General features: G+C 54.5%; 1 protein-coding gene across 1 annotated transcript; it reads left to right on the forward strand.

Annotated features, from left to right (window-relative positions):
- The first annotated feature begins 977 nt into the window (after nt 1–977).
- On the forward strand, nt 978–12,395 carry DMBX1 (diencephalon/mesencephalon homeobox 1). The gene is made up of 6 exons (XM_059376544.1): nt 978–1,090; nt 1,310–1,384; nt 3,859–4,022; nt 7,109–7,304; nt 7,542–7,890; nt 8,691–12,395. The coding sequence occupies exons 3-6, from the start codon at nt 3,871–3,873 to the stop codon at nt 9,140–9,142; spliced, it is 1,149 nt and encodes a 382-aa protein (XP_059232527.1). The 5' UTR covers nt 978–1,090; nt 1,310–1,384; nt 3,859–3,870; the 3' UTR covers nt 9,143–12,395.
- Nucleotides 12,396–25,602: the final 13,207 nt, after the last annotated feature.

The raw sequence follows: 25,602 nt of genomic DNA on the forward strand, positions 1-25,602 counted from the left end.
GATCAGCAATAATTAAGTCAATTAAAATGTCACCACATCAACAGCAGTGAGTCTTAAAGCAACAAAACCCTGCAGGGGTGGGGGAAGGGGATGGATAAAATTACCTCTAAACTCTGTTCCCTCTTCCCCACCTGGAGCTTGTGATGCCTTTTGGGGCCTGGCTTCAGTCCCACGTCCACTGGAACACATGGATAACCCTCCCCATCCCCACCCTCAAAAAAGGAAAGAAAGAAAAGATATAAATGTGAAAATCACCAGTAATCCCATCTGCTATCTCCCAGAGATAACCTCCCTTAACATCTCAGGGTCTCACCTTCCAGACTTCTTTTCTATGCATATTTATGCATACATTACAAAGATGGGATCATATCATGCATACTGTTACCTATTTCTTCCACCCAGCAATATATTGTGAGCATTAGCACGTACAGATAGATACACATCATTGTCTCAGACTGTGGCACGGTATTCCAGCGCGGGCATGACTGTCCCCTCATTTACTGAACTAACCTCTCTCGATGGACAGTGAGGTTTCCAATTGTTCGCCCCCATAAGCGGAGCTGTGATAAACATTCCTGTACACACATCTCTGCATATTTGAAGGATATGTTTCTGGAAATGGAATTGTTGACTCAAATGAGGCTCTTTCTAAAGGCTTCTGATGCAGGAAGGAAAGCTCTTTTGTCAGCGAAGTAGAAGGACCATTTGCCTCTCCTCTAGATAACCCTGGGTAATCATTTTTTTTTTCATATTTGCTAATCTGATTGGTGAAAAAAAATTGTATCTCATTGTTTCTACTTTTATTTCTTTGGTTACAAGGAAAGGTGAGCTTTTTGTCCTAGGTCAAATGGCTATTCGTGTTTTTCCTAATAAGTTGTCTCTTCAGTTACTTTGCTGTCTTTTATTAAGGGGATCATCTTTTTTCTTTTCTTTTCTTTTCTTTTTTTAAAGATTTTATTTATTCATTTGACAGAGATCACAAGCAGGCAGAGAGGCAGGCAGAGAGAAGCCCAACTCGAGGCTCAATCCCAGGACCCTGAGACCATGACCTGAGCCGAAGGCAGAGGCTTTAACACACTGAGCCACCCAGGTGCCCCCATCTTTTTGTTTTGAGAGAAGAGCTCTTTATATATTACAAACATTCTCTTATTTTTATTTGTGCTTTTTTTTTTAAATCAATTTTGCTCTGTCATATATATGGCAAAGCTTTTTCTAGGTTTGTTGTTTGCCTTTTAGCTTTGTTTATGTTATATTCTATTCTACAGTGTTTAAACCCTATGTCAACGTGTCTATCTTTCTTTTCTCTTAGATGACTGCCCTTGACGTCATGTTTACAGGCACAGAATGGACCTCTCTAAGAAAATGTTGTTGTTAGGTGTTACGTGTGAGTGTTAACTCAGAAATCTATAAAGCCAGCCCTCGGGTGCCTGGGTGGCTCAGTGGGTTATAGCTTCTGCCTTCAGCTCAGGTCATGATCCCAGGGTCTTGGGATCAAGCCCCACATTGGGCTCTCTGCTCAGCAGCGAGCCTGTTTCCTCTTCTCTCGCTCTGCCTGCTTCTCTGCCTACTTCTGGTCTCTGTCTGTCTGATCTCTGTTAAATTTAAATTTTATTTAAATAAATAAAATCTTAAAAAAAAAAAAAGCCAGCTCTCAATTCCTGATTTGTATATCCCACTGCCAATTCAACACCCTTACTTGGAAGTCAGATCCATATTTCACACTTAGCATGTCCCCCCCAAACCTTGATTTCTGTTGCCTCCTCCTCAGACCCCCTTCTCCCTCAATGCTCCTGACTCAGGAAAAAAAGAGAGAGAGCATGAGGAGGGGCAGAGGGAAAGGGAGAAGCAGATTCCCTACTGAGCAGGGAGCCCGATGCGGGGCTCAATCCCAGGACCCTGAGATATGACCTGAGCAGAAGGCAGATGCTTAACTGACTGAGCCACCCAGGTGTCCCCCCTTTTTTCTCACATAGGCTCTACATCCAATGTGGGGCTTGAACTTACAACCCTGAGATGAACAGTTACATGCTGTGCCAGCTGAGCCCGCCAGGCACCCCGAGTCATCCCTTTTTTTAACCTCTTTTCCTCACATCTTGCAGCTAACTTCTCAGTTGTTATGTTGATTCCTCAAAATATGTCGTGAGTCTGACTGCATCTCACAGCCTCCACTCCTGCTGCCTAGCGGAAGGCACCTGGGTTGCTGGCTTGACTTTCTGCGGTGAACTGGGCTCTCTGCTTTTCTTCTTGAACCTCTGCAGTCTGCTCTCTGTAGCCAAAGTGAGCTTTTCATGACAAATTATATCATGTTCCTCTTTATTCAACACCCTGGCATTTTTGGAACCCCTTCCAAAAATGCTAGGAGTCTCCCATCACTGAGGGGATAAAATTCAAAGTCCTTATCATGGGCCCATGAAGCTCTGTGGGGTCTGGCCTCTCCTCTCCCTCCAGCCCCATCGCCTTCACTTGCTCCCTCCCACTCTGGGCTCCAGCTGTCCTGGCTTTCTTGCTGTTCCACACACACTCCAAGCTTCTTCATGCCTCAGGGCCTTTGTCCTTGCTGTCCCTTCTGCCTGGAAAGCCTTCGCCCCAGAACTTTGCATGGCTTCCCTCAAACAGCACAGAGCCCTTTCCGGACCATATGTTCTCAAATGATCTTCCCTTTTCCTCTTGCTATTCTCCTCTTCTGTCTTATTTTTCTTCAGAGCACTTGTTCCCTTCTAACATCATTACATGTATTTATTTGTTGTTTGTAGTTCTCCCTTGGAATGTAAATTCCATGAAGGCAAGGACTTTGGTACTTAGTAGGTGGGTGCTTAATCCATACTTATTGAATAAGTATGTGTAATATATAAATGTGTGGGAGTGTAATGTTTATAGATAAAGCTGCTGTGTGGCTGGGTCTCTGTGTGACTGTGAGCAGAGCCACAGGAATCAGGACACTGAATTTGTAGATACTGCTGAGTTTGTGTGTGAATATGAGTATGCCTTCCCAAAAATGCCACTCCAGGCTGACCTGGGGTGGGTAGTCTGATGAGGACTGTGAGCGGACACCTGGGGCTGACAGGACCTCATGCTGAGCTGGGCGATCTCAGTAGGAAGGATGATAACTTGGCCACCAAAGAATGAGGCTGAAGCAGTGTGGGCAGGCTGGGCCCTGGCTTGGCTGTGTGGCCTCCCCATGTCCCTGCTCTTTCTCTCAAGCCTTAGTAGACCCATCTGTAAATGGGGTTGGTTGCTCTTACGGAAATGGTAAATAGATGGAGGAAATGGTAGTAAATCTGTAACAGTCACAACAATAGTATTCTTACATCAGTATGGCACATGGAGGTCCTAACCCAAGATCTCGTCAGGGCAAATGCCTTGATGTCCCCCGTCCGGCTCTGGACTTGGCCCCATGTGGGCCTCAATGGTTGAATGAGTAATAAGTGTGTGAGTGAATCAGTGAAGGTACAGATAAGTCACCTGGGTGACTAAGAGGAGACAGCTTCGGAAAGCAGCAACGGGGCTGAGAAATGACAACAGCTCACATTTTTTAGCATGGGCTATGTGCTGGTCCTCTGCAACAGTCCCATGTGACAAGTCCTATGACTAGCCCCATTTTTGCAGAGGGAGAAAGTGAGGGTCGAAGAATTGAAGTGACTTGCCCAAAGTCACAAAGCTCCCGAGTGGTAGAGTTAAGATTCCCACCCAGGCAGTCTGACACCAGAGCCCAGAGCGCAGGGTGCTTTCCGATGGAGGGGCAGATGCTCTTGGGGGTGAGGCAGGCATCCCAGGTCTGGGCTGGGAGCGGGTGGTGTCTCCCAAGGGGAGAGTGCACTACCCCGAGTCACGTCCCCTGTCCTCCCTGCCCGTCCGCAGGCGCATGCCGCCATGCAGCACTACGGGGTGAACGGCTACTCGCTGCACGCCATGAACTCTCTCAGTGCCATGTATAACCTGCACCAGCAGGCGGCCCAGCAGGCCCAGCACGCCCCGGACTACCGGCCGTCAGTGCACGCTCTCACACTGGCTGAGCGCCTGGCTGGTAAGGGCCATGGGGATGGGACCCTGGGGACACAGCAGTGGGGGCTGGGGGTGGAGTGGGGAGGCTCTGGGAGAGTCCCCCAGAGGACAGAGGGCGCACTGAGAAAACTTCCTCCAGGAGGCTCTGGAATTCCCAGGTCACTCAGCAACACAGAGAGGTGTCCATTCAAAATCTCTGCATGACCAGAGCCCTCCTTGTTTGCCAGCACTGTGCTGGGCCCTGAAGTGGCCTGAAGCCTTCAGATTCCTTTTGCAACCCTATGGGTGGGGGGATGCATTAGCCCATCTCCTAGGAAACTGAGGCAGGAGGGTAAGGGAGCAGTGAGGATTATAGCGGCAATTAGCGGGGAGAGGGCTGGGGTGCCCAGGGGAGGGTACTTCCGGCACGGGAGTCACATAGAGAATAACAGCTCCCATGTTTTGAATATGGAGGATGGACAAGGTGCTGTGTGAGGCTTTCTCTGTGCATCAATTTCAAGGCTGATAAAGAGGTTATTATGTCCATTTCATGGACAAGGAGACTGAGGCTCAGAGAGGTTACATCTCAGTGGGGGTGGGGGCTGGGGCTGGGGGGCTTGAACAGGATGTGATGGATTAAAATAGCACTTTCAAGTCCCGGATCTGTGGTCACTGCAGATCTGCCCATTTACCTCTCCTCTCGGAGCCAGGGTCTCCCCTCCCATTATACAGAGGGGACAATAGGCTGGGTGGGAAGTTGTTTGAGGTAACATACTCAAAGTAGTATTCCGCAGAGCCTGGGAGGAGCTCAGAAGTCACAAGGTAAGTGGCCCCAAGGGAGCTGTAGGCTTGTTTCCCCCTCTGCCTTCAATGAACATTGCTCTGCCTTTCAGCCTCTCAATGGGCAAGAGAAGGATGTGACAGCATAGGCTAGGGGCGTGATTCCTGGGGCAAGGGGAGTGCCTCCCACTCTCTCCTGTCCCAGGTCAGCTGGTGAGCCCCTGTGGGCCCAGCCCTGTGCCAGGCAGTACTCAGAGGGCTCGAGAGCTGTCCCCGGGAGATCGGTTCTTCAAGACGCCTAGGAGAGCATGGCAGGAGTGAGGCGAGGATCCTGTAGTGGGACAGCTTAGGGCTTAGGTGTCTTCAGAGAGGACTTCCTGCCGGCTGTGGGGCAGGAGCCACGCCTTAGAAAGGAATGATTAGTGAGGGGAGCCCATGAGCAAAGGCACAGAAAAGGGGCGAGATATGAGGACCCCGCCTGGAAAGAGGTGCTGGCCTGGCAGGGAGGGAGAGGCGGCATTCCCACTCCTTGAGACCCTGCCAGCCTTGGGGCCAAGTCTCAGCGGATAAAATGGAGCCTCCGGTGACCTTCTCTAGATCATGTGGGGCATGAGTCTTCAGTGTGGGTACGGTCTTGTCCTGGCTCTGGCAGCTTCCCTGGTTGGGCGTGAATTCCCTATGTCCAACCTGTGCGAGACCCAGAGAGGAAATGGAGATGGAGGCTCCCCGCTGCTGGTGGGGGCAGAGGAACTGGAATAGTTAGCCCTCTACCCCAGTTCTCCAATTTCTAAGAAGGAAGAACATGAGCTCCAGGTGGGCCTTTGTTTGGGCAAGTTCTGGGGATGGGACAGATAGCCTGGCCTCCCCTGTGATCACCCAGGCTTTTGGTCCCCGGAGCCAGTGGCAGGATGCTGAATTCTTGCTCCCTCAACCAGGGTTTAGCTGACCGAAGAGGGGGCCCTGGTCTCCAGGTAACGAGCAGGAGCTCAGTCCGTGTTGGGATTAGTGACAATTTGTGAGAGGTTCAGGGCTCCCTCTTAAATCTGAAGGAGCAACCCCAAAGTCTGAGATTTTCTGGACACCCAGTTGCCTCCTTCTTCATTTAGGGGGTTGTGGATGACTCCCCAGTCCCTGGCACACAGGGGAAGGCTCTGGCAGCCCCATCAGAGCCTGACACAGCTCGGGTTCTCTGCCCAGGACCATTTATGGGCAGTGGGAGGCAGGGAGAGAGGTTACTGTCCATCCACTGGGGTCTAGTGAAGCTGAAGGGCTGGATCCTAGACACCAGCCCTAGGCAGACCTGTATTTTGAGTTGCTTTCTTTTCTTTTAAGATTTTATTTATTTATTTGAGAGAGAGAACATGAGTAGGGGTAGGGGCAGAGGCAGCAGGAGAAGCAGGCTCTCTGCTCAGCAGGGAGCCTGATGCGGGGCTTGATCCCAGGACCCTGGGCTCATGGCCTGAGCTGAAGGCAGAAGCTGAACCAACTGAGCCACCCAGGCACCCCCTGAGTTGTTTTTACGTTCCCAGCGTGTGAGCAAGCCTGTAGAAGAGGTGGTCCCCCAGCTTTGTCTCCGCTCCAAACCTGCGGTGGTTAAAACTTCATCTTTTTGTTCTTCTGTGAAGAAGCGGCCCAAAGGGTCAAGACTAGATGCGAAAACTTTCTTGTGCTCTGAGGGTCCTGCCAGAGCCAGGTTTCCTCCTGAGGAGAAGTGAGAGCAGGAGCCTCAGGTCCTGCTGTCAGAGACTCATAGGCCAACTGTGATAACCGGAGTCATACCCAGAGGACATAGAATCAAGTGCCAGTGAGTTGGGGCTACGGGTCACACCTCCTCTAACTAGACCTTGCAGGTATGTCCCAGCTGCCAGCCAGGCTCCGCACAGTCAGAGGCCAGTGTCCTGCTGGTATCTAGAATCTAAGGGTCATGGGATATTGGAACCTTGGTGACACTGATGTACAGATTGTTAACATCAGCTGGTCTCAGGATATGATACTGATAGCATCCTAGGACTTTAAGGATCTTAGAGCAGTGTCCACCTCCCTACCCACCCTGACCAGTTGAGGAAGACCCCTGTCAGTCATATTCCTGACAGCTGTTCATGGAGATGAGTTAGACCTCTGGGTGTCGTCGGAGAGGACTTCCTGCTGGCTGTGGGGTCCTTACAGTGAATGTGGGTGTGGGGAGGTCTTGAAACCCCAACTGTATGGAGAGAAGATGATGATTTCCAAGGAGAAAGGGCCAGGACGCAGGTCTGCAAGGGCCTGAGTGTCCACAGTGGGTCAGAGCAAAGTAAGATTCAAAACCCATTTCCCATAATTAAATGGGCCCCCTCTCCTTGCCCTCCAACGGCTGTACATTTCAAGACATCATCTTGGAGGCCCGCTATGGCTCGCAGCACCGCAAACAGCGCCGCAGCCGCACAGCGTTTACGGCTCAGCAGCTCGAGGCCCTGGAAAAGACCTTCCAGAAGACCCACTATCCGGATGTGGTGATGCGTGAGAGGCTGGCCATGTGCACCAACCTGCCTGAGGCCCGGGTGCAGGTAGGGCCCCGTTCCTCCAAGGAGACCTTGCAGACCTGCACCAGCCCAGCGGTCTGGCTTCCCACTGCCCTGGAGCCGCCCTTTCCACCCCCACGGAACTCAGGCAGTGATAGGAGGGGAGTTTTGGAAGGGATCGAGGGTGCACGTTTCCTGGGGGGTGCGGGGAGCAATGCTATCACGCACCTCCCCTCCCAGCGCACCCAGGGCCACAACCCTCAGCTCCTCTCCCATCCCCAGGTGTGGTTCAAGAACCGCAGAGCCAAGTTCCGAAAGAAGCAGCGCAGCCTGCAGAAAGAGCAGCTCCAGAAGCAGAAGGAGGCCGAAGGCTCCCACGGGGAAGGCAAGACAGAGGCCCCAACCCCAGACGCCCAGCTGGAGACCGAACAGCCCCCGAGCCTGCCCAGTGGTGACCCTCCCGCTGAGCTTCACCTGAGCCTGTCTGAGCAGTCGGCCAGTGAGTCAGCCCCTGAGGACCAGCCAGACCGGGAGGAGGATCCCCGGGCAGGGGCTGAGGACCCCAAAACTGAGAAGAGCCCTGGGGCTGAGAGCAAGGGGCTGGGCTGCAAGAGGGGCAGCCCCAAGGCAGGTGAGGCTTGGTAGGTGCTGTGGGTGGGTGGGTGGGGTCAGCCTAGGGAGAACAGCCAGATCCTGGGGCGGTTCAGGGGCCTGAGTCCACGAGCTCAATCAGAGCCACCGGGAGTCAGCTTTTACCCCGGGGCACTAGGACATGGTGGGGGGGGTAGTTGGCCACAGCCGGCCTGTGCCAACCCTTCACTCTTCAGTTGCTGAATCCTGGGAAGGTCTTGGGGGTTCTGCGGAGGGAGTGGGTGGCAGGGGAGGGGACTGACTGCTCAGGGCAAAAGCTATTTATCAACCATTATAGAAATATGATGGTATTTTAACAACCAGCACAGACAAAGTAGTGCCTGTTGGGTGAATACCACATTGGTCCCAGGGATTCTCACGGGTGGGAGAGACAGGGCCATATTTCTGAAGGAACAGAGCTGTGGCATGAGGCATAGCCCAGACACAAATCTTGAGCCCAGCCAGAGAGCTGGCAAGGGGCAGGAGCCACAGACCGGGGAGGGGACAGGGAGGGGACAGTGCTTGAAATGAAAACGAGAATCCCCAAGAAGTCAGACATGGGGGCCTTGGCAGGCTCCGACCCCACCCCCTTCCCCGCCTCCCCCCTCAAGGAAGCCTGGGTCCCCCTCCCTCCCAGGAACCTGAGGGATGCTTCAGAAGGTGCGTGGCTGAGATGACTGGATGTGGTTTGAACCAGCATCTGTCTTGTCTGTGGTGCTGAGGGAGTGGGAAGACAGAGGGAGCTCCCCGCCCTGGCAGACTACTGCCCTTGTCCTGAGTCCTTGGTTTCTCTGCTTGCAGATTCCCCAGGCCTGGCACTGGCTCCTGCAGCTCCCGGGGGTGGCCTCCTGGGCCCCTCCCACTCCTACTCCTCATCCCCGCTGAGCCTCTTCCGGCTGCAGGAGCAGTTCCGCCAGCACATGGCTGCCACCAACAACCTCGTCCATTACTCGTCCTTTGAGGTGGGGGGCCCGGCCCCTGCCGCCGCTGCTGCTGCCGCAGCCGCCGTGCCCTACCTGGGCGTCAACATGGCCCCGCTGGGCTCCCTACACTGCCAGTCTTACTACCAGTCCCTGTCAGCGGCCGCGGCGGCCCACCAGGGCGTGTGGGGGTCCCCACTGCTGCCCGCACCCCCTGCCGGCCTGGCACCTGCCTCGGCTGCCCTGAACAGTAAAACCACGAGCATCGAGAACCTGCGGCTCCGGGCCAAGCAGCATGCGGCCTCTCTGGGACTCGATACGCTCCCCAACTGACTGCTGGCCTCAGCCTCAGCCAGGGGTCTTGGGTGCCACCTCCCAGCCCCAGGATTATACCCCGATGGCTTGCAAGGAATTAACTCTAGGAGCCCAGGGATCCCGGGGCCTTGGAGTCTTGCTCCCAGTCCCCCTCCCCAAATCCCAGCCCTAGGTGAAGCCCACACTTGCACACCCTCTGCATGGCCCTTGCTTGGATCCCACGGAGGCCACAGGGGGGTGGGGGAGGCGAGGCCAGGGCGCCTGCGGCCTTCTGCTGGGGAGTGAGGCCCGCAGGGGCCAGATCCTTACCCCAGCACAGCCTCCTCCCTGCCTGCCCTCCCTCCTCTCTGCCCCCTAGTAAGTCGATGTGTGGAATGTGAGATATAAATATAAATATATAAAGCTATATTTTCAGGCCCCCACCCACCTGCCCCAGGCCCCCTGTAGCCCTTGCCTCCACCTCCGGTGTCCACATCGCTCTCTGGCTCTTTCTTCCGAGACCTGCCTGTGTCCTGTTGCCTACCCCACTCTCCCCAGCCTCCAGCTTCCCCTGCTCTGGACCTTGGCCCAACATCTTTCCTCCCAGCTCCTGCTTTCTTTCTTTGGTGCTGGCTGTGTGGTGGTGTCAGTCCCCAAGGCTTTGTTTTGTTTGGGATTGTGACTTTTTAGTCTTAGTAATTCTGCTTCTTCCTGTTCCTCGCCGCCTACTTCTTCCCACCTGCCTGTCCCCTCCCTGCACGGGTCCTCTTAGGCTGCTGTCCCTTTCCATCCCCAGTGGACGTGGGAAGGCCTCTGGCTGGAGACCCCCCGCTACCGCTGGAGGAACCAGCGCTGGCCCCCTTTGCTGCCCTCCCTCAGGCCCTGCATCTAGAAGCAGTCACGTGTCACGTTCTCTTCTCAGCTTTGAAGCCCCATTCCCAAGATCGAGGAGGAGGGGAGTGGAGGCAGGAGTAGGGTTGAGGCGGGCAGGAGCAGGGCAGCCTTCCTGCCCAGAAGGGCTCCAGGAAGAGGCCTGCAGCCAGTGTTCAGCCAGGACTGACCGCAGGGCTCTAGATCTCTCTGGTGAGACTTCTCTGGCTGAGGGCGGCAACAGGGGGAGGGCTGCTCTCAGAGAGAGGTCCCTCCAGGGCAACAGGGTTGGGGGCAGATTCTCCTCTCCCACTGCCTGGCCTCCAGGTTCAGCCGTTAGAGTCCATTGCAGGGGTGGGGCTGAGCCAGGAAGGGAGGCGGAATTCTAACTCCTGTCACACTAAGTGCAAACCACACAGCAGTGCACGGTCTCTGTCTTGCTGACGGGCCATCTGGGGCCAAGTATTGAAGTGATGGCTTCCAGCCAGCTAGTCGCTGACACCGAAAGGTGTGCTCCTCTCCTTGGCCAAGAACCCAGCTCAGCAAACTCCCCTTCCAAGCTGTGTGGCCTGGAGTCAGCCCATAGCCTCTCTGGGCCTGTGTTCTGGGCTGGATGAGATGGCCTGTAACATCCTGCTTATCTGTGTTCACATCCCTGGCAGGGCAGAAGTTTTTAGTTAAACTAACAACAACAAAAATGGCAAAAAGGTTCTAGAAAGTACACTCGATGAGTTGGAAATTACTGTTGCCTTGCTGGGGAGCAATGAGTGGTGCAGGTGCAAGCTTCTGCATGGACACGGCCAGTCTCTGGGCCTCAGTTTCCCAGGGTCCCTTTGAGTTGAGAAAATCGGGATGGAATCCTGATCTACCTACCTGAGCTATGGTGCCAGCCTCTGTGGTTGCTCCATCGCCGTGCCTTCATACAGTGTCAGGGGCTCAGGGCAAGGAGAGGAGAGTGGCCAGCACAGATTCCGAGTTGTGATCCCCAACTCTTTGTGACTTGCCACTGAGCCCTCCACCCCCTGCTTAGAGAAACTACATCTAGAAAGGGGGGTGCAGAGTCCTAAGGTGTGTCTCCTCTCCCTGTGCTGAGGGGCAGGGGGTTGTCTGTTGGTGCCAGGCACTATTGGCTTGCAGAGTAGATGATGCCTATCATCCTTGGGCAGGGGGATGTCCATCTGAGCTGGGGCAGATGGAGAAGACTTTGGATGGGAAAAAGTGAGGGAGATGGTAGCCGGGGCCCAGAAAGCTATTTGAACAAGGCAACGGAGTGAGACTAGGTGGCCAGTGGGGCAAGGGGCCCTGGTTTCATGAGAGGCGAGGTTGAGGGCCTTGAATCCAGGCTAAAGGCTCACCCTGATGGGGCAGGCACCAAGACAGGCAGGTGGGAGTGGAGAGGGTGAGTTGAACCGGGATCTGGGATCTGGGATTTGGAAGGTGAATCCAACAGCCACAGGAACATCAGATGAGAGGAGACTTAGGCAGGAGGACTGAAGCAGGGAAGCGGTGGAGACGCTAGGAGACCTGAAGGGATTTTTGGTGTGTCTTCTGGGATCAGTTCCAGGAAGGTCTGTTTCTGAAGTGAAAACGGTCTCATTTAGACCAAGCATGAGCACTGATGCTTTTCCCAGTCTCTGGATGCAGGAGACTGTCAGTGGGCTTTGGAATCCAGCAACTCTGGACCTCACCACCTCCTCCAGGAAGCCTCCCCTGATCTAAGGGGCAGGTCTATCCTGGAACCATGTTCTGTCGTGGCTGGAGCCAGGCCCCCCTCAGGCTCAGCCAGCTTCCCCCAGATCTTTGTCAACACTTCATTTGATTGAGCCGGCTACACCAGCCCAGAGAAGATAGGGAGAGCGTGTAGGACCCCCGGCACCTGGAGTGGGAGTCAGCCTAGTTTAGGGGACCAGCCTGAGTTCCTGAAAGCGCTGTCCTGAGTCTCCTACAAAACCCTGAGGGTATGGGCTTGGGGAGGGCCCCTGGCCCCTGAGATGGAGGCCTTTCCAGGCCTGTTGGCTGACGCTGAGACTCCGTCTCCGACTGTTCCTTCCAGGAAGGTCTCCTTCCTCACCCCTCCCTCTGATTTGAGGGCTCCGTTTCCCTGCTTCTTCATTGCCGCAGAGCATGGTCCAGGAGCCTGGGCCTCTCCCCGACTCCGCAGCTGGCGGGCTGGACAGACTGCTTTCCACCCCAGCCACTTTGTGACCATTTGTGCTTAGAGGTCATGCCAGGCCGTGGCAAAAGCACTGTGTACCGTATTTATTTATTCTGTTAGCTGAAATAAACAAGACTCAGATTTCCCCCTCCCTGCCCTGCCTCCTGCGTAGTGCAGCATGACGCTCTGTCCTGTGATCCGTCTGTCCGTCTGACTTCCTGTGATGTTGTGACCTGTTCTTTGTCCTTCTTGGCTAATAAAAGAATCCAGCAGCACAGCCCTTGGTCCAAGTTCATTCCCAGAGACGCCGGCCGTGGGCTGAGCGGGCAGCTATCTCAAGGTCTCCTTATTGCTTGTCCAGTGCTGTGGCCAGTGGAGGAGGTGGGGGAAGGCTGGCCTCATGGCTCTCTCCATGACCCTTTCCAATCTGTGGCTGTTGTGCCACTCTGGAGTGGTCGTGGAGAACAGAGGAACTGGGATGGGGGCCTTTCATCTTCTGGGGGCTGCTTAGACCACAGCGCAGGCAGCAGGCCCAGGGGCAGCTGGGTGTAACCAGGGTAGCTTGGGATGATGGGTCTGTAAGGTGAAGAGAGGCGGGGGATTCCATGGAAACAGCAAGTGAGCCAGGACCAAAGAGGGATGACAGGAAGGCACGTTTGGATTTAAAGCCTGAGCTGTTCTCCAGTGGGACAGGTGGCCTCTGGAGGGAGTGAGCTCATTGTCCTCAGAGATAAACAAGCAGAGAATGAAGAAGGGATTTCTGCGCTGGGTGGCTGGATGGATTAGAGATTTATGAAGGTGCTTTCTACTCAGGGTGAACAGGGTATGTGTGTGTGTGTGTGTATGTGTGTGATTATAGCCTATAAGTCTATATGTACATATGAGAACCTGTGCCATGAATTCCCAAGAGTGTGTGTGTGTGTGTGTGTGTGTGTGTGTGCATTTCTGCTGCATTTGAAGCAAAGCATGACAGGCCAGCTTCCTTACTCAGACTTCACTGTCCTTTTCTGGGGTTCCAGAGTGTCTGCATAGGGCTCCTGAGCCAGGAGGAGTAGTGTGATCTCGGGGCTGGGGTTTGGGGGTAGTGAGAGTCCCCTCTGGAGATTTCCTAGTAGAACCCCAGGGGGCCCTAATAGTGTGAGGGAGCTGCCTGCTGTGCTTCTGAGGGGCAGGTGCCTCAGGCCACAGGGACCCTGGGAGGGCCCTGATCTCCCCACTTCCCTGGACGGTGCCCCCAGGGGATGCATTCCTCTCTCCTCAGTGTGGCTGACGATTAGGGGAGCACCCCCCTTCACCTTGCCTTCCCACCTCCCTAGGCTGGCAGATCAAATGTCTGCCCAAATCTCCCGCTGCTTCCTCCAGATCTACCTGTGCCTCCTCCATACTTTGGCCCCACAGAACATACATTCCTGGGTGTAGAAGGTGACCAGGAATCCTACGGCTTGAATCCTTTAACTACCCAACACCTGCCGATCATCGGTCCTGATGCCTGTGCCTGTGTGGGGGGCCAGGGGCATGGAAAACATGTTCTCAAGGCACTTACAACACGGGGTGATCTGGGGTTCAAAAAATAGCTCTGGGAGTACAGAAGGTTTCCCAGGTCAGCCTGTGGAGGCCAGGAAGCCCCCTTGGGAGAAAGACTTTTGAGCTGTGCTTCGAAAGAGAGCAGGAGATCCCAGGAGAGACAGGGCACACACAGGGCTGCAGGACTGAGTGGATGGGGGAGCCCCTGAACCTGGAGGAGCAGGGGGACTGTCTGGGTGGGGCTTGAGGATGGTAGTCAGGGGCTGAGAATGGAAAGAGAACCTGGGAGCTTGGACTCCAGCCCAAGGGCCATGGAGGGCATTGAAAGTTATTTCCAATGGGGGAGTAGGGTGATCAGACTGCATTTTAGTAACACCCCCACTGCCATCTTTTGTAGTGTGCTGGTTCATGAAGAGGCTGGGAGACCAGAGGCGAGGTCGTGGTCATGTCCCCGAAAGAGGAGGGTGGCTTCCCTTGGACTGGGAGGAGAGGTCAGGGGAGAAAGGGTTGGATTGATGAGAAATTTAGGAAGTAGAATTACTGTGGTGACTATAGGCCACGGAAGGGTCAAGGGCGCTCCTGAGTCTCTGGTTTGGCCACGTGGTAGATGGAGACCCTTGGGCTGGGGCGCGTGTGAACAAATGAGCCTGAGCCCCGACTGGCTTTGTTTGTGGCAGTTGAAGGGCCTTTCTGTAATTTATTTATTCAAGGGAAGTTGTTGGAGTGTATAGGACTGGGGCTCAGGAGGGGGGTCTGCTCTGCTGTCCTCGATTTGAATTTATTTAACAAATACCGCGTAGCACTTTCCCTGGGCCTGGAACTTCACAAACGTTCAGTGCCCCCATTCCTCACACAACTCTATGTGGTAAGTACTATTATCTCCATTTTATAGATGAGAACCCTGAGGCACAAAGAGGTTTGATGCTCGCCCATGACCACGCAGCTAGTAATAACTGAGCCAAGGTGTGATCCCAGCTGACCTCAGAATCCACACTCTTAACCTTGGTAGTTGTCAACGGAGACATGGCAGATGAAGCCTTGTCACTACATGAGATCACACAGAGTGTGACGGGACTTCCGGGAAATGCAATGAAGAGAAGAAGGTCCTTACAGAGCTGGGATAAGCTACTCTCAGCTTGCTGTTTACTAAGGCAGATAACTACCTCTCTCTGGTCCTCAGTATCCTCTTCTGTTGAATGGGAATAGTTAATCATGTCCAGCCTGCTTCCTGGGAGGCTCAGATAGATGAGGTAAAGAGGAGGAAGCCTTGAGGAGTCCGAGGGGCTGAGTGCTTGGCATGCCACCGGTGTGGGAACAGGCAGTGGTGGGTGAGATCAGAAAGGCAGAAGGGGGAGTCCCTGAAGTTTCCCCCAAATCTTACGTTTCTTGGGCATTGGCCCCAGTGTTCTTTGAATCTCTCAGGGGCCCAGGGGACAGAGAACCTTCTGAGAGGTCGTGGGGGATGGACCCTTTTGGGGCCAGTAGGGCTAGGTCTGCCCCTCCCCCACTCTTTCCCACAGAGCTGCGGGGCCTGGAGCTCCACCCCCTCCAAGCCCAATCTCTCATTCTCCTCTCCCTTCTGGGAAAGCCGATTAGAAGGTGGCCTCCTGCCCGCCCCCCTGACAAGTTTGTCTGAACTTCCAACAAAGGCCCTCAGAGGGCTGCGGAGGGAGGGCCCGGGCAGCCCCAGGAACCTGACACCACTGGCCCAGGATCACCGCAGCAGCCCAGGAGGCAGCCCCACAGCTCTGCCCACCCTATGGCAGTCTGGAATGTCTCTGGGAGGTTCTGGCTCCACTAACGCCTGGGGGCTGGGCTGGGGGACATGTTCACCTTGGAGCCCCTCACAGCAGGCAAGGCAGCCCAGGCCAGGGCCCAGGAGGGAAGGCGGGGCTACGCACACATTCACGGGCACACTCCTATACACTCACAATTACACACGCACCTTTTCTCTCATTCACACATCCCCACATACACATGTCTCATACATGCGGGATGTGCTGACTTCTGCACTGGACTCCACAGATTCAGGGTGTCTGTCTCTCCCCTCCATACGGACACACCTCCCACACAAGGCCTCAGACACACAGCGCACAGTGTGGTGCTTGGATGTTCCACACACACTCATCCCACCCCCAAACGTGCATTCTTCTCAGTTTACACTCCAGACAGGTGCCCTGGGATGCACAGAGAGGGGCACCACCTCCCCTCCACGCACAGGCCCCCGCCCAGCCCCACAGTCCCCCCAGGAAGACTCCGTGACTGCTGCCTGGTGCTGTTGAAGACGCCTCGCAAATGCCCATGGAAGAGTGGGTATGCGGCTAAAGCTGTCCTCCGACCCTCCCGGCCCCAGATCCACACGCCCTCCCTCTCAGGGCTACCTTCATGGACATGTGACCCGTGGCCAAGCCCTCAAGCCCTAGAATGTTCCCATGTTGCCACCTTGAAATCCTTCATTTTTAAGCAAGGGCCCCTCACTTTCATTTTGCACTGGACTCCACAAATGATATAGCTGGTCTGCCTCTCTCATTGCAATTCCCCCCTTTTGAAAGGTTTATTTACTTTTGAGAGAGAGAGAGTAAGAGTGCTGAGGGAGGAGCAGAGGGAGAGAATCTCCAAGCAGACTCCCCACTGAGCACAGAGCACCATGTGGGGCTGGATCTCACCTTGAGATCATGACCTGAGCTGAAATCAAGAGCAAGAGTGATGGGGTGCCTGGGTGGCTCAGTCCTTAAACATCTGCCTTTGACTCAGGTCATGATCCCAGAGTCTGGGATCAAGCCATGCATCGGGCTCCTTGCTCAGAGGGAAGACTGCTTCTCCCTTTCATGCTACCCCTGCTTGTGCTCCCTCTTTCCCCTTGTCCTCTCTTGAATAAACAAATAAAATCTTAAAAAAAGAAAAAAAAAAGAGCAAGAGTCAGATGCTTCACCAGCTGAGCCACCTAGGTGCTCCTCACCTGGTGGTTCTGTGGCTTCAGAAACTCTGTCTCCAGAAGGCTCTCAGCTCTTCGCGCCCGCCACTTTCTCTCACAGCCATGGCTGCCCTCTCTGGCCCCAGCCCTCACCAGGCAGCTGAATGTGATGGATGAGGGAACTACTAAGAGCATCCTGTACTTCTATTCCTCCTAGTGTGACCCTGGGGCTCAGTGTCCTCATCTGTAAAATGCACTCAGGATAATACCTACTTCAGGGTTCTTGGTGAGGATTAAATGAGATAGCATCTGTTAAACACTTAGCACCTGCCATTTAGTAATCGCTCAATAAACACTTGTTCTTTATTGCTTTTGCTATACTCAGTGCTGGCAACCTAGACCAACTCATTCCCTTGGCCCTATATATAGTCTAACAGATAAAGTCATGATTATTCGAAATGTAAAGTGGGGGGTGGTGAATGAGAAGCACAGACCTCTGACCTCATGAGGCTTAAAGCTAACCAGAGAGGCAATCTGAGGCAAGGATCAGGGATCCATTTGGGGTAGTTGGCCACTCTGTTAGGGGCCAGGGTCAAAGCTCTGTGTGTAGCTGGGATCAGGGATCAACCGAGGCCAGTGGCAGGGCTCAGTCTAGAACAAGTCACAGCTCAATTAGAGGTTAGAGTTGGGGCTCAGAATGGAGCCAGAGCTGAGCTATGTCTGCCTGGGGCCAAGTCAGTTTCATTCCTAGCATTAATTCCCTGTGGGGCCATTTAATAAATTGTAGGCTTTTCTGAACCTCTGTTTTACCTCTATAAAATGGGAAGATCTCTGCCTACCCCCAGGCTCGTGGGAATTGAGTGAGCTAAGAATGGAAATGAAACACTAAAGCTGCTGTGCTGCTCAGGACTGCAAGCCTGGCCCCCCGGGGCTCTCTTCTCCCCGCCAGGCCTGGGAGGTTGAGCGCTGTCCTGGCCTCCACCTCCAGCTGCGGGGAAACCCGCCACCTCAGCCTGGGATCAGTTCCAAGAGGAGTCTGGAGATTTCGCAAAGCCCTTTGAACAACAAAGGCCACAGGAGCGATATTTCCTCCTGGGGGCTGACCACCCAGTGGCTCCTTTATCTTGGCAACCTGGCTTGGAGAGCCATTCTTGGAAAGAGCTTGTGTGGGGCGTGTGCGGGTGCGTGTGAGCGTGAGCGTGTGTGCAACAAAGCCGTTCTTTGTTGCCGTCTCCACCTGAGCAGCCGGGCAGCCCTGGCAGCCTGGATCCTTCACAGGTCGCCCCGTCCCTCCCCCGGCTTCCACGCAAACGTGCTGGGCGGCCAGCGGGGAGAAGACGCTTTGTTTTTTTACTTTAAGATTCTTTCAGAGGAGAGAACACCCAGAACACAGGAGCTCCATGACCTCAGGAAGAATCCGGGTCAGGCTGAGGTGGACCCTTGTCAACATGGGACAGACAGAAGGGAGTTTCTGTTCTTTTGGGTACAGGACATCCTCAGACCCAGAGCCCTCTCCCCGGCACACCCAGACCCTCTGGAGGCATCTCGGACAGAAAGGCCCGAAAGGCTTTCCTCATTCAGGCTCACCTTTAGTCTGCTCTCTGTAAGCCACCTTGAGAAAGACCGTGCGGCTCCAACTGCCTCTCCAACTGTGGGATATGGGAAAAGTCCCATGCAGGATCTTAGTCCTGTTTTTAAGTTAGGCTTGGACTTAAGTCCCTTAGACTGGGCTGGGTGGAAGCGACAGATACTCAGGCAGGACGCTGAGGAGCTGGAAGACGAGTCTCTCTGCCTGCCTCCTCATCTCCTTCTCCCCTCTTCCAGCCATCAGAATCCTGCTGAACCCCAGGGAATGGACAAGGGTGAGGGTGACAGATTTCCTGCTGGGGATGGCCTGGAGATTTCTGCTGCAGGTTCTGAGAACAGACGTCTTCAGGGGTCTCTAATGCAATCCCCCTGTGGGCAGGAGTGGTCACCAAAACCCAGCTCCTGGTCACAGATCCGCAGGGCTGGGAAGTTCATTATCAGGTCTGACTCTCATGAAGTTCTTCTTCATACTGGGCTGAAATCGGCCACCTCCTCGTCAGGCCTGGCCTGGGGTGGGGTTGGGGTCTGTGCACATGATATCTGTTCTGGAACGTCCAACTAAACCATGTGGTACCTCACACACTCAGGGTGCCCTTTCCCACATGTTTGCTCCTGCTGATTCCTCCTGGGGAAAGCCTATTTGTTATTCAGAACCCATTCACAAGCCACCCTCTCCAGGCAGCCTTGCCTGATTACACCAGGGGAGAGGAAGTCCCCTCCCTCTCTTGAGCCCTCTCAGCTACAGTCAGATAGAACACCCTGAGCAGGACTTGGCATGGCCCAAAGCCTGGCTCGGAGCCGGTGTTCAGCCTAATTACCATTCTTGTCAAGGTGAACTGGAGCAGCGGGGTGAACGACAAGCTCTCGAACCTCGGGAACCTGACCTCTGTCTGCCCTTGTTGTGTGGCCTTGGGCAAGCCCTGGCTTTTCAGGGGCCTCTGTGTCCAACCTCGCGTAGAGGTTGGAGGATAGTTTCTACAGGCTGCCTGCCTGCCTTGGACAGCCTTGCTTTCTGAATGTCTCGCCAGGTTCTCTCTCCTGTATGGTTTCACTGCCCCCACCCCTGCCCCCTGGTTTCCTCAGCTGTCTATCCAGGGACCGGAATGTTCTCTCCCTGTGCTGGGTGTGTCTAGCTGTAGGTGCAGATGGGGCTTAGAGGCCCTTGTGTGGCAAAGGCCTAGTAGCAGCCCAAGGAAGTGGGTATAAGGGTCTCCAGGCATCCATAAGTAAGAGATGAGGCTGGGCCTGATCAGAGCACGGGCACAGCCCCCTGTCTCTCCCGCAGGCCATGGCCCTGGCTGGGCCCAGGCTTCAGCTCCTACCTCTCCACCTTGAGTCCTGATGTCCAGAGTTTAGGGACCACAGCACAGTCTCTGTGAGGTGGAGAGGAGGCCCCTCAGTTAGCTCATTCTATTGGGCACCATCTATGGGCCAGACCCGGCCACTGGGGAGACAGTGCTGAACAAGACAGGCTCTGCTCCAAAGCACCGAGTGCTAGTGGGGAGACAACCCACACCTAGATAAGCGGTGAGGCCAGAACAGGCACAGTGCTGATTGAGGGTTACAAAGAAACTGGAATAGGGAGTGGGGTCAAGGCTCAGTGCATGGGGGTGGGGGTCAGGGCTCAGACAAGGAGACTATGGAATGACCAGACCAAGAGTGAGGCCAGAATGACCGGACAGACCCATAGCCAGGTGGACGGTGGGTGAGTGAAGAGTTTGGCCCCAGCCTGGAGGCAGGACTAAAGGCTCCTGGGGAAGAGGGGTAGGGAGGGGAGGTAGGAGCCATTAAACTGATGACTCCAGGCCCTAATCCTGTGCCAGGCCTAGGCGGGTAGTTGGGGGGGGGGCACCCCTGCTGGGGTGTAATTTCACGCTGTAGGGTCTGATGGGGCGTCCTAGGGACTGATCCTTTCTGGATCAGAAAACTCACTTCCCTTTGTCACATGCAGGGCGATTAACACCTTAACCCTTTGTGGGCTGGCCTAGGGCTAGGCCTACCCCAATATACCTCCAGCTCCTTGGGATCTAGTTGGAGCCCTTTGCCTCCAGCCCAGAGAAGTCCTGGACCTGGTCCTATTTTGCAGGGAGGGAGATGCTGTCACTGAGGAAAGCCAGGGGTTGGGTTCCAAAACAATTCGCCCATTTGTCTGTTTCCTTGCACTCAGCTCCCCAAGGCCCTTCCTGTGCCCCCAGAGAAGTGAGCCCCCACCCCTTTGTGCAGTTCACTTCCAGTCTTCCTTAGGAGGCCTGGGGTCTAGTGTAATCCACTGGCAATAGCCTTCCCACATGTACCTTGATGAGGGGCTCACCACCTCCCAGGGAGCCCCTCCCCTGGCAATAAGCAATAAAGCCTTAACTTCAGAGTCCCATGACGCATCAGTGAGGAATGAGCACTGGGTGCCCCAGGATGCCCAGTCCCCTGAACACTCCCAAGCCATGCCTCTGGTAATGTCCCAGGAATCTCTCTGGCTATTTTGCCCAGTGGTGGCATCCCAGCCCAGGCAGGTCATCACGGTTGGCACCGCCCCCCCTCACGTTGCCCACCTGCCCCGCCCTTCACTGTTCAAAGACTCTCCAGGAAGTTGTCCTACCTTCTCTGTCCCCTCCCCTTGCTCCTCCCAGTTTAACTTCAGTGTTTCCCCTGAGGGCTCCCCTGGGGTGGGGGAGAAGGGCAGGGACCTGCTGGGCCTCCTCTAAGCTCCCTGGGTCTCTAAAACCCCAGCACCATTAAAAGAAAGCCCCTAAATGTTATTTACACTTCGGAGTCTTAAAAACCATTAACAAAAGCCACTTAATTCAATTATCTTCCCGGCTGGCTCAGTTCTCAGCACTGAGCAAGGGCCTCCCCTTGCCGCCGCCTCCCTCTGTCCGCCCCCCCTCACTGTCATTGTGTCGGGCTAATGAGGTAAACTGAAGCGAGCCCTGTCCCCCCTGACAGGTTTATGAGAATTTAATAAAGCGTGGCCGGGACCAAATGAGTTGCCTCAGCCTCGGAGAGCTCATTGTCTTTGGCGTCAGCGTTTTTTGACTAGCGCCTCCCCTCCCCCTCCCTGCCCAGGCTCCTGCCTGGCTTGGCCCTCACTCCTGCCCTCACTGCCTCTCAAGGTGAGCTGGCCACTGGGCTCCCACTGGGCCTCTAGAGGCCAGCACGCGCCTGCAGGGCAAGGTGCCCAGGCTGAACCCCAAGTAGGGCAGAAACTGAACCGGTCCGGGTGTCCTGGGCTCAGGTGTGTGGTCCCTTGAGCACTCCCAGCCCTCACAGACAACAGACCCCAAGAAGGTTCGGGGACCTCTGGGACTTCTACTTCCTGAACCACACCTCCTTCATGCTCTCGGGCGCCTGCCAACCTGAGGCTGAGGCCTGGCTGGTGCCATCTTGAGCATGGTTCACTTTTTCTTTGCCTATTTGGAATGAACAGCCAGAGTGAGCTCCTAGAGTGAAGGGGCTTCTCTTCCAGCCTGCCTTCTTCAGTCGTGGCCTGGTCCATGGAAGGACACCTTCTTCTTACCTTGTCCTGAAAGGTAACAAGGAGTAGACAACAAAAGGGACTTGCCCAAGGTTTCTGGGAAGTCAAAAGTACAAATGGAAGAAAATCCCAGCCTTGGACCCCCCTAGACACACAAGCAGACAGGAAGGCCCCACTGGAGCTCCAAGGGTATTTATTGGGAGAAGGCCTAGCTCTCCTTCCTTCTCATGTCCTGGACAGCCTTTCTCTACCTGGCCTCTCAGGACTCCAATGTCCAGGAGTTTCTGGACCATTCAGAGACTGAGAATTATCTTACCCTCAAAAGTATTTCTAGGAGTTATTTCCTTCTGGGGCTGAAACCTGACTCAGGCTGTGACCTTCATGAAAATCCAGGCTTTGTCCAGGGTCGGGGTATGGATCAGGGTTAGAGTTCAGGTTGGGACTAGATTGATGGCTCAGTATGGGGTGAGGGTCAGGATTCAGTCTAACACCAGAATAAAGGGTTAATATTTGTCCATGATCTAGACTCAGTCTGAGTCCTGGTCAGGGTTCAATCTTTGATAAAGATCAAGGTTTAGTCCATGGACTGAGTCAAAACCCAGTCTAAAACACAGGGTCAGGATTCAGTGTAGGGACCAGGCAGGCAGGATCAAAGCCCAGAGTATGACCAGATGTAGGTCGGGACTCAGTGTGGAATGGGGTGAAGGCTCAGTCTAGGATCAAGGTGAAGGTTCAGTCTATGACCAGACTCAGGACCTACCTGCGACCCCTGGTAAAGGCTGTCTTTGTCCAGAGTCAGGCCTCCCGGCACAATAGGTTCAGGTTTCTGGTTTGGAGGTGTCGGTAAATTTATGTGACTTAACACCCCCTACCCCTTACATGCCCAGTTCCTTGCTCCCCTTCTTCTTCAGTGCATTGGTCCTCAGAAGGGGAAATGGCAAAGTTGGGTAGCCTGGCTGGGCTGCGACGTCTCTATCCCCTGTCATGTGCCCAGAGTGCCCTCTGGTGGTGCTCCTTAGCAGTGCCGATTTCCTCAGGCTTAGCCTATCTCTCTGGCCATTTCTTGCTTCTGGGAGCCCATCTATCCATGTCCATCTAGCCAGCTCTATATTCCTGTGTCACCCTCTCTCCCACAAAGAAGCAGAAAACAGGAACTGGCCAGGGGAACTCCCACACATGTAAGGAGATTTTCTCCTTTCTGCCCAGAGCAGGCATCTTAATAATACCTCTGGTCTCAGCCATGGGGTAAGATCCACACCTTTTACTCATTCGGTTATTCAACAAATATCTAATGCATACCTACCTTGGACCAGGTGAGTACTTGGGTGCATAACAGAACTGCTAATCTTTTGGATCTCACATTCCACTCACTTCTCCTAAATCCCCAACTCCTAGGCCACAGACCTCACTGGAAAGGCACCTGTCTCAGCAGAAGGTTGGGTGAGATTCAGAGCTGGGTAAGTCAGGTCTCCTTCCCTCCCCTGGACCCAGAGGTTTCTAGACTATTCTAGATTCTGAGTTCTCTGTCTTCATCTCTCCTCAGTTGCCTCATCTAGACTCATGGCTTCTCCATCACCCAGAAGCCAACGGCTTCTAAATCTATATCCCCTTTCCAGAACTCAGAGTTGTGCCTCCAGCAACTCCAAGACAGCTCCACTGCGGTAACAGACCTTTCATCTTACCATAGCCCTGGCTCTCCCCCAGCCCTCCGCCTAGTTGCTCAAAACAAATTTCTAGAAGTCCCTCCTGGATTTCTCTCCTTCACGCCTCTTGAACTTCCCCAACAGGGAGACCTCAAAAATGGGTGTGGAATCTGTCCACTTCCCAGCCACCACTTCAATCCCAGACCCCAGCACCTCTCACTGCCATAACCTCGCAACCCTGCCCCTGTTTTCTCACTTGCCCCTCAACACTCTATTTTCCACACAGCAGGCGGAGCGATCTTTACCATCATAAATCAGACTATGTCACTTCTCTGCTTAAAACCCTCCAGTGGCTCCCAGTTCACTGAGATAAAAGCCCAACCCCACACCCTGGCTCACTAAACTGTACGTGAGCTAAGCAACGCGCCCCCCCGCCCACCCTCCCCAACTCCATCTCCCACCCCTGTCCCCACAGCCCTTCTTTCTCTGCCGGAGACACATAGGTGAAGTTCATTCTCCCCGTACACCTTTTGCACTGGCCATTTTCTGAGCTTGAAATGCTCTTGCCCTAGACCTTGCATGGCTAACTCCTGTCTGGCAGAGCTCAGCTCAGATGTCACCTCTCAGAGAAGACCTCCCAGCCACTCACCAAGTCCCCTTGGCACACCTTTTTATGATTTTTCTGCATAGCACTTCTGCTAGCTAGTATTTTTTTTTTGTCTTGTTTACTTACTTACTTGTTTATTGTCTGTCTCCCCCAAGTAGAATATAAGCCCCTCCTGCACCTGCCAGAGCTTGCTTGCTTGCTTACCACTATATTCCCAATGCTGGACACATAGTAGGGCTCAGGAATTGTTTAATTAATCAGTAAAAAATGGTCGTAAGTGGCTACCCTCGTTTCTTGCAGTGGGAAGACAAGGAGGAGATCTGAATTCCCAGCTCCTTTGTGGCCTCCTCCGTCCCATGCTATGGGGAGTTCCCTCTGGGAAGTGGGGCTCGCTTGACCATCCCTGAGCCCCACAGGCCCCAGGAAGCACCCCTCCTTTCAGAAGAACCAGCAGCTCCTGGACTTCTGAGGACAGGCCCTGGCACTTCAATTCTCAGAGTTTCAGAGTGGGATTTGGGTTGGGGGGGGTGTCAGGCCCTCATCTCCATGCCCCTCTGCAGTGTCCCTGCTCAAATTCCTTCAGGGCAGGAAGCTTGCTGCCCTGGGCTCTCAGAGTTGTGTCTTCACTTTCCACACACCAGTCCCCTGATGCCTGTCTGGGAGGGGCCGCAGATGGGTGGGGACTGAGCAAGCGCCCAGCCTCTGTGTGAGAGAGTGGGGTGCTCCCAGGTCTTGCTGGTGCCCTAGAAGGGCCTGAAGGAGTATGAGGGAAGGAGATCCCTGGAGTAGCAGGACCAGAAAGATGGGGGGGTGGGCGGGGGGCTTTGGGTGTTGGGGAGGTGAGGGAGTGGTTGCTAGGGCTGGGTGATTGCAAAGTGGACCCTGGGGTATGGAGACTATTTCCTGGTGTGCCCGTGGTAGGGAAGGGGGCACAGATGGGACAAACGATGACCTTTCCCCCGGGGGAGGCAGTGGAAGGGAGACTCCAGGAAGTCAATGTTGTCCCTGGTGCACCACCACCCCCATTCTGTTCACTCACACCATCCATCTGGGGCCCACTGCCTCAAGCGCTTAGCACAAGCTCACTCTTCCTCCCCAGCAACCAGGCTCCCAGACAGGATCTGGAAGTCTCTGTAGGTGGGGAGAAGAGGAAGGAGCCCTGGTGATGTCATTCCAGGCCTGTGCCAGCAGGCAGGAGAGGGGTTTGGGTTGGGGCTAGCATTCCAGGGCTAGAATCTGGGGTGCCTCCTCCTAAGGAGGGTGGCTCAGACCACATCCCAAGGCAACATCAGCAGTGGCCCCTCTCACCTCCTGTTCTACCAAGGAAGGCAGCAGCAGGTGGCGTCTGAGGCTGCAGACCAGTGATCCAGAAGAGACAAGACAGGACTGAAGTCTGGGCAGGCGGCCTTCCTTGCATGTATGCGAGTGTGCACGCGCCACACACACACACACACACACACACACACGGTGGGGGTGGGGATGTGCTCCAAGGAAAGGTCATCAGCTCCAGGGGCTGGATGCTTCAGAGGTTAGGGCCCATCGATCCCTGTGAATTAATAGAGATGACCTGCTTTGCACCTATGGAGATAGATTCCCTCTTCTCCAGGTCAGTGGGTGGGGGAGACGGCAGGAGAGGCAGAGGCAGGGAGGGGGTCAGATGAAGGGGGTATTCCGAGGCAGAGAGGGGTCAGCCGTTCCAAGGGCAGGTGGGAAGTCCCAGTGGAGCAGAG

Source organism: Mustela nigripes, chromosome 14 (genome assembly GCF_022355385.1).
Source record: "Mustela nigripes isolate SB6536 chromosome 14, MUSNIG.SB6536, whole genome shotgun sequence".
In the NCBI taxonomy this organism is placed as follows: domain Eukaryota; kingdom Metazoa; phylum Chordata; class Mammalia; order Carnivora; family Mustelidae; genus Mustela; species Mustela nigripes.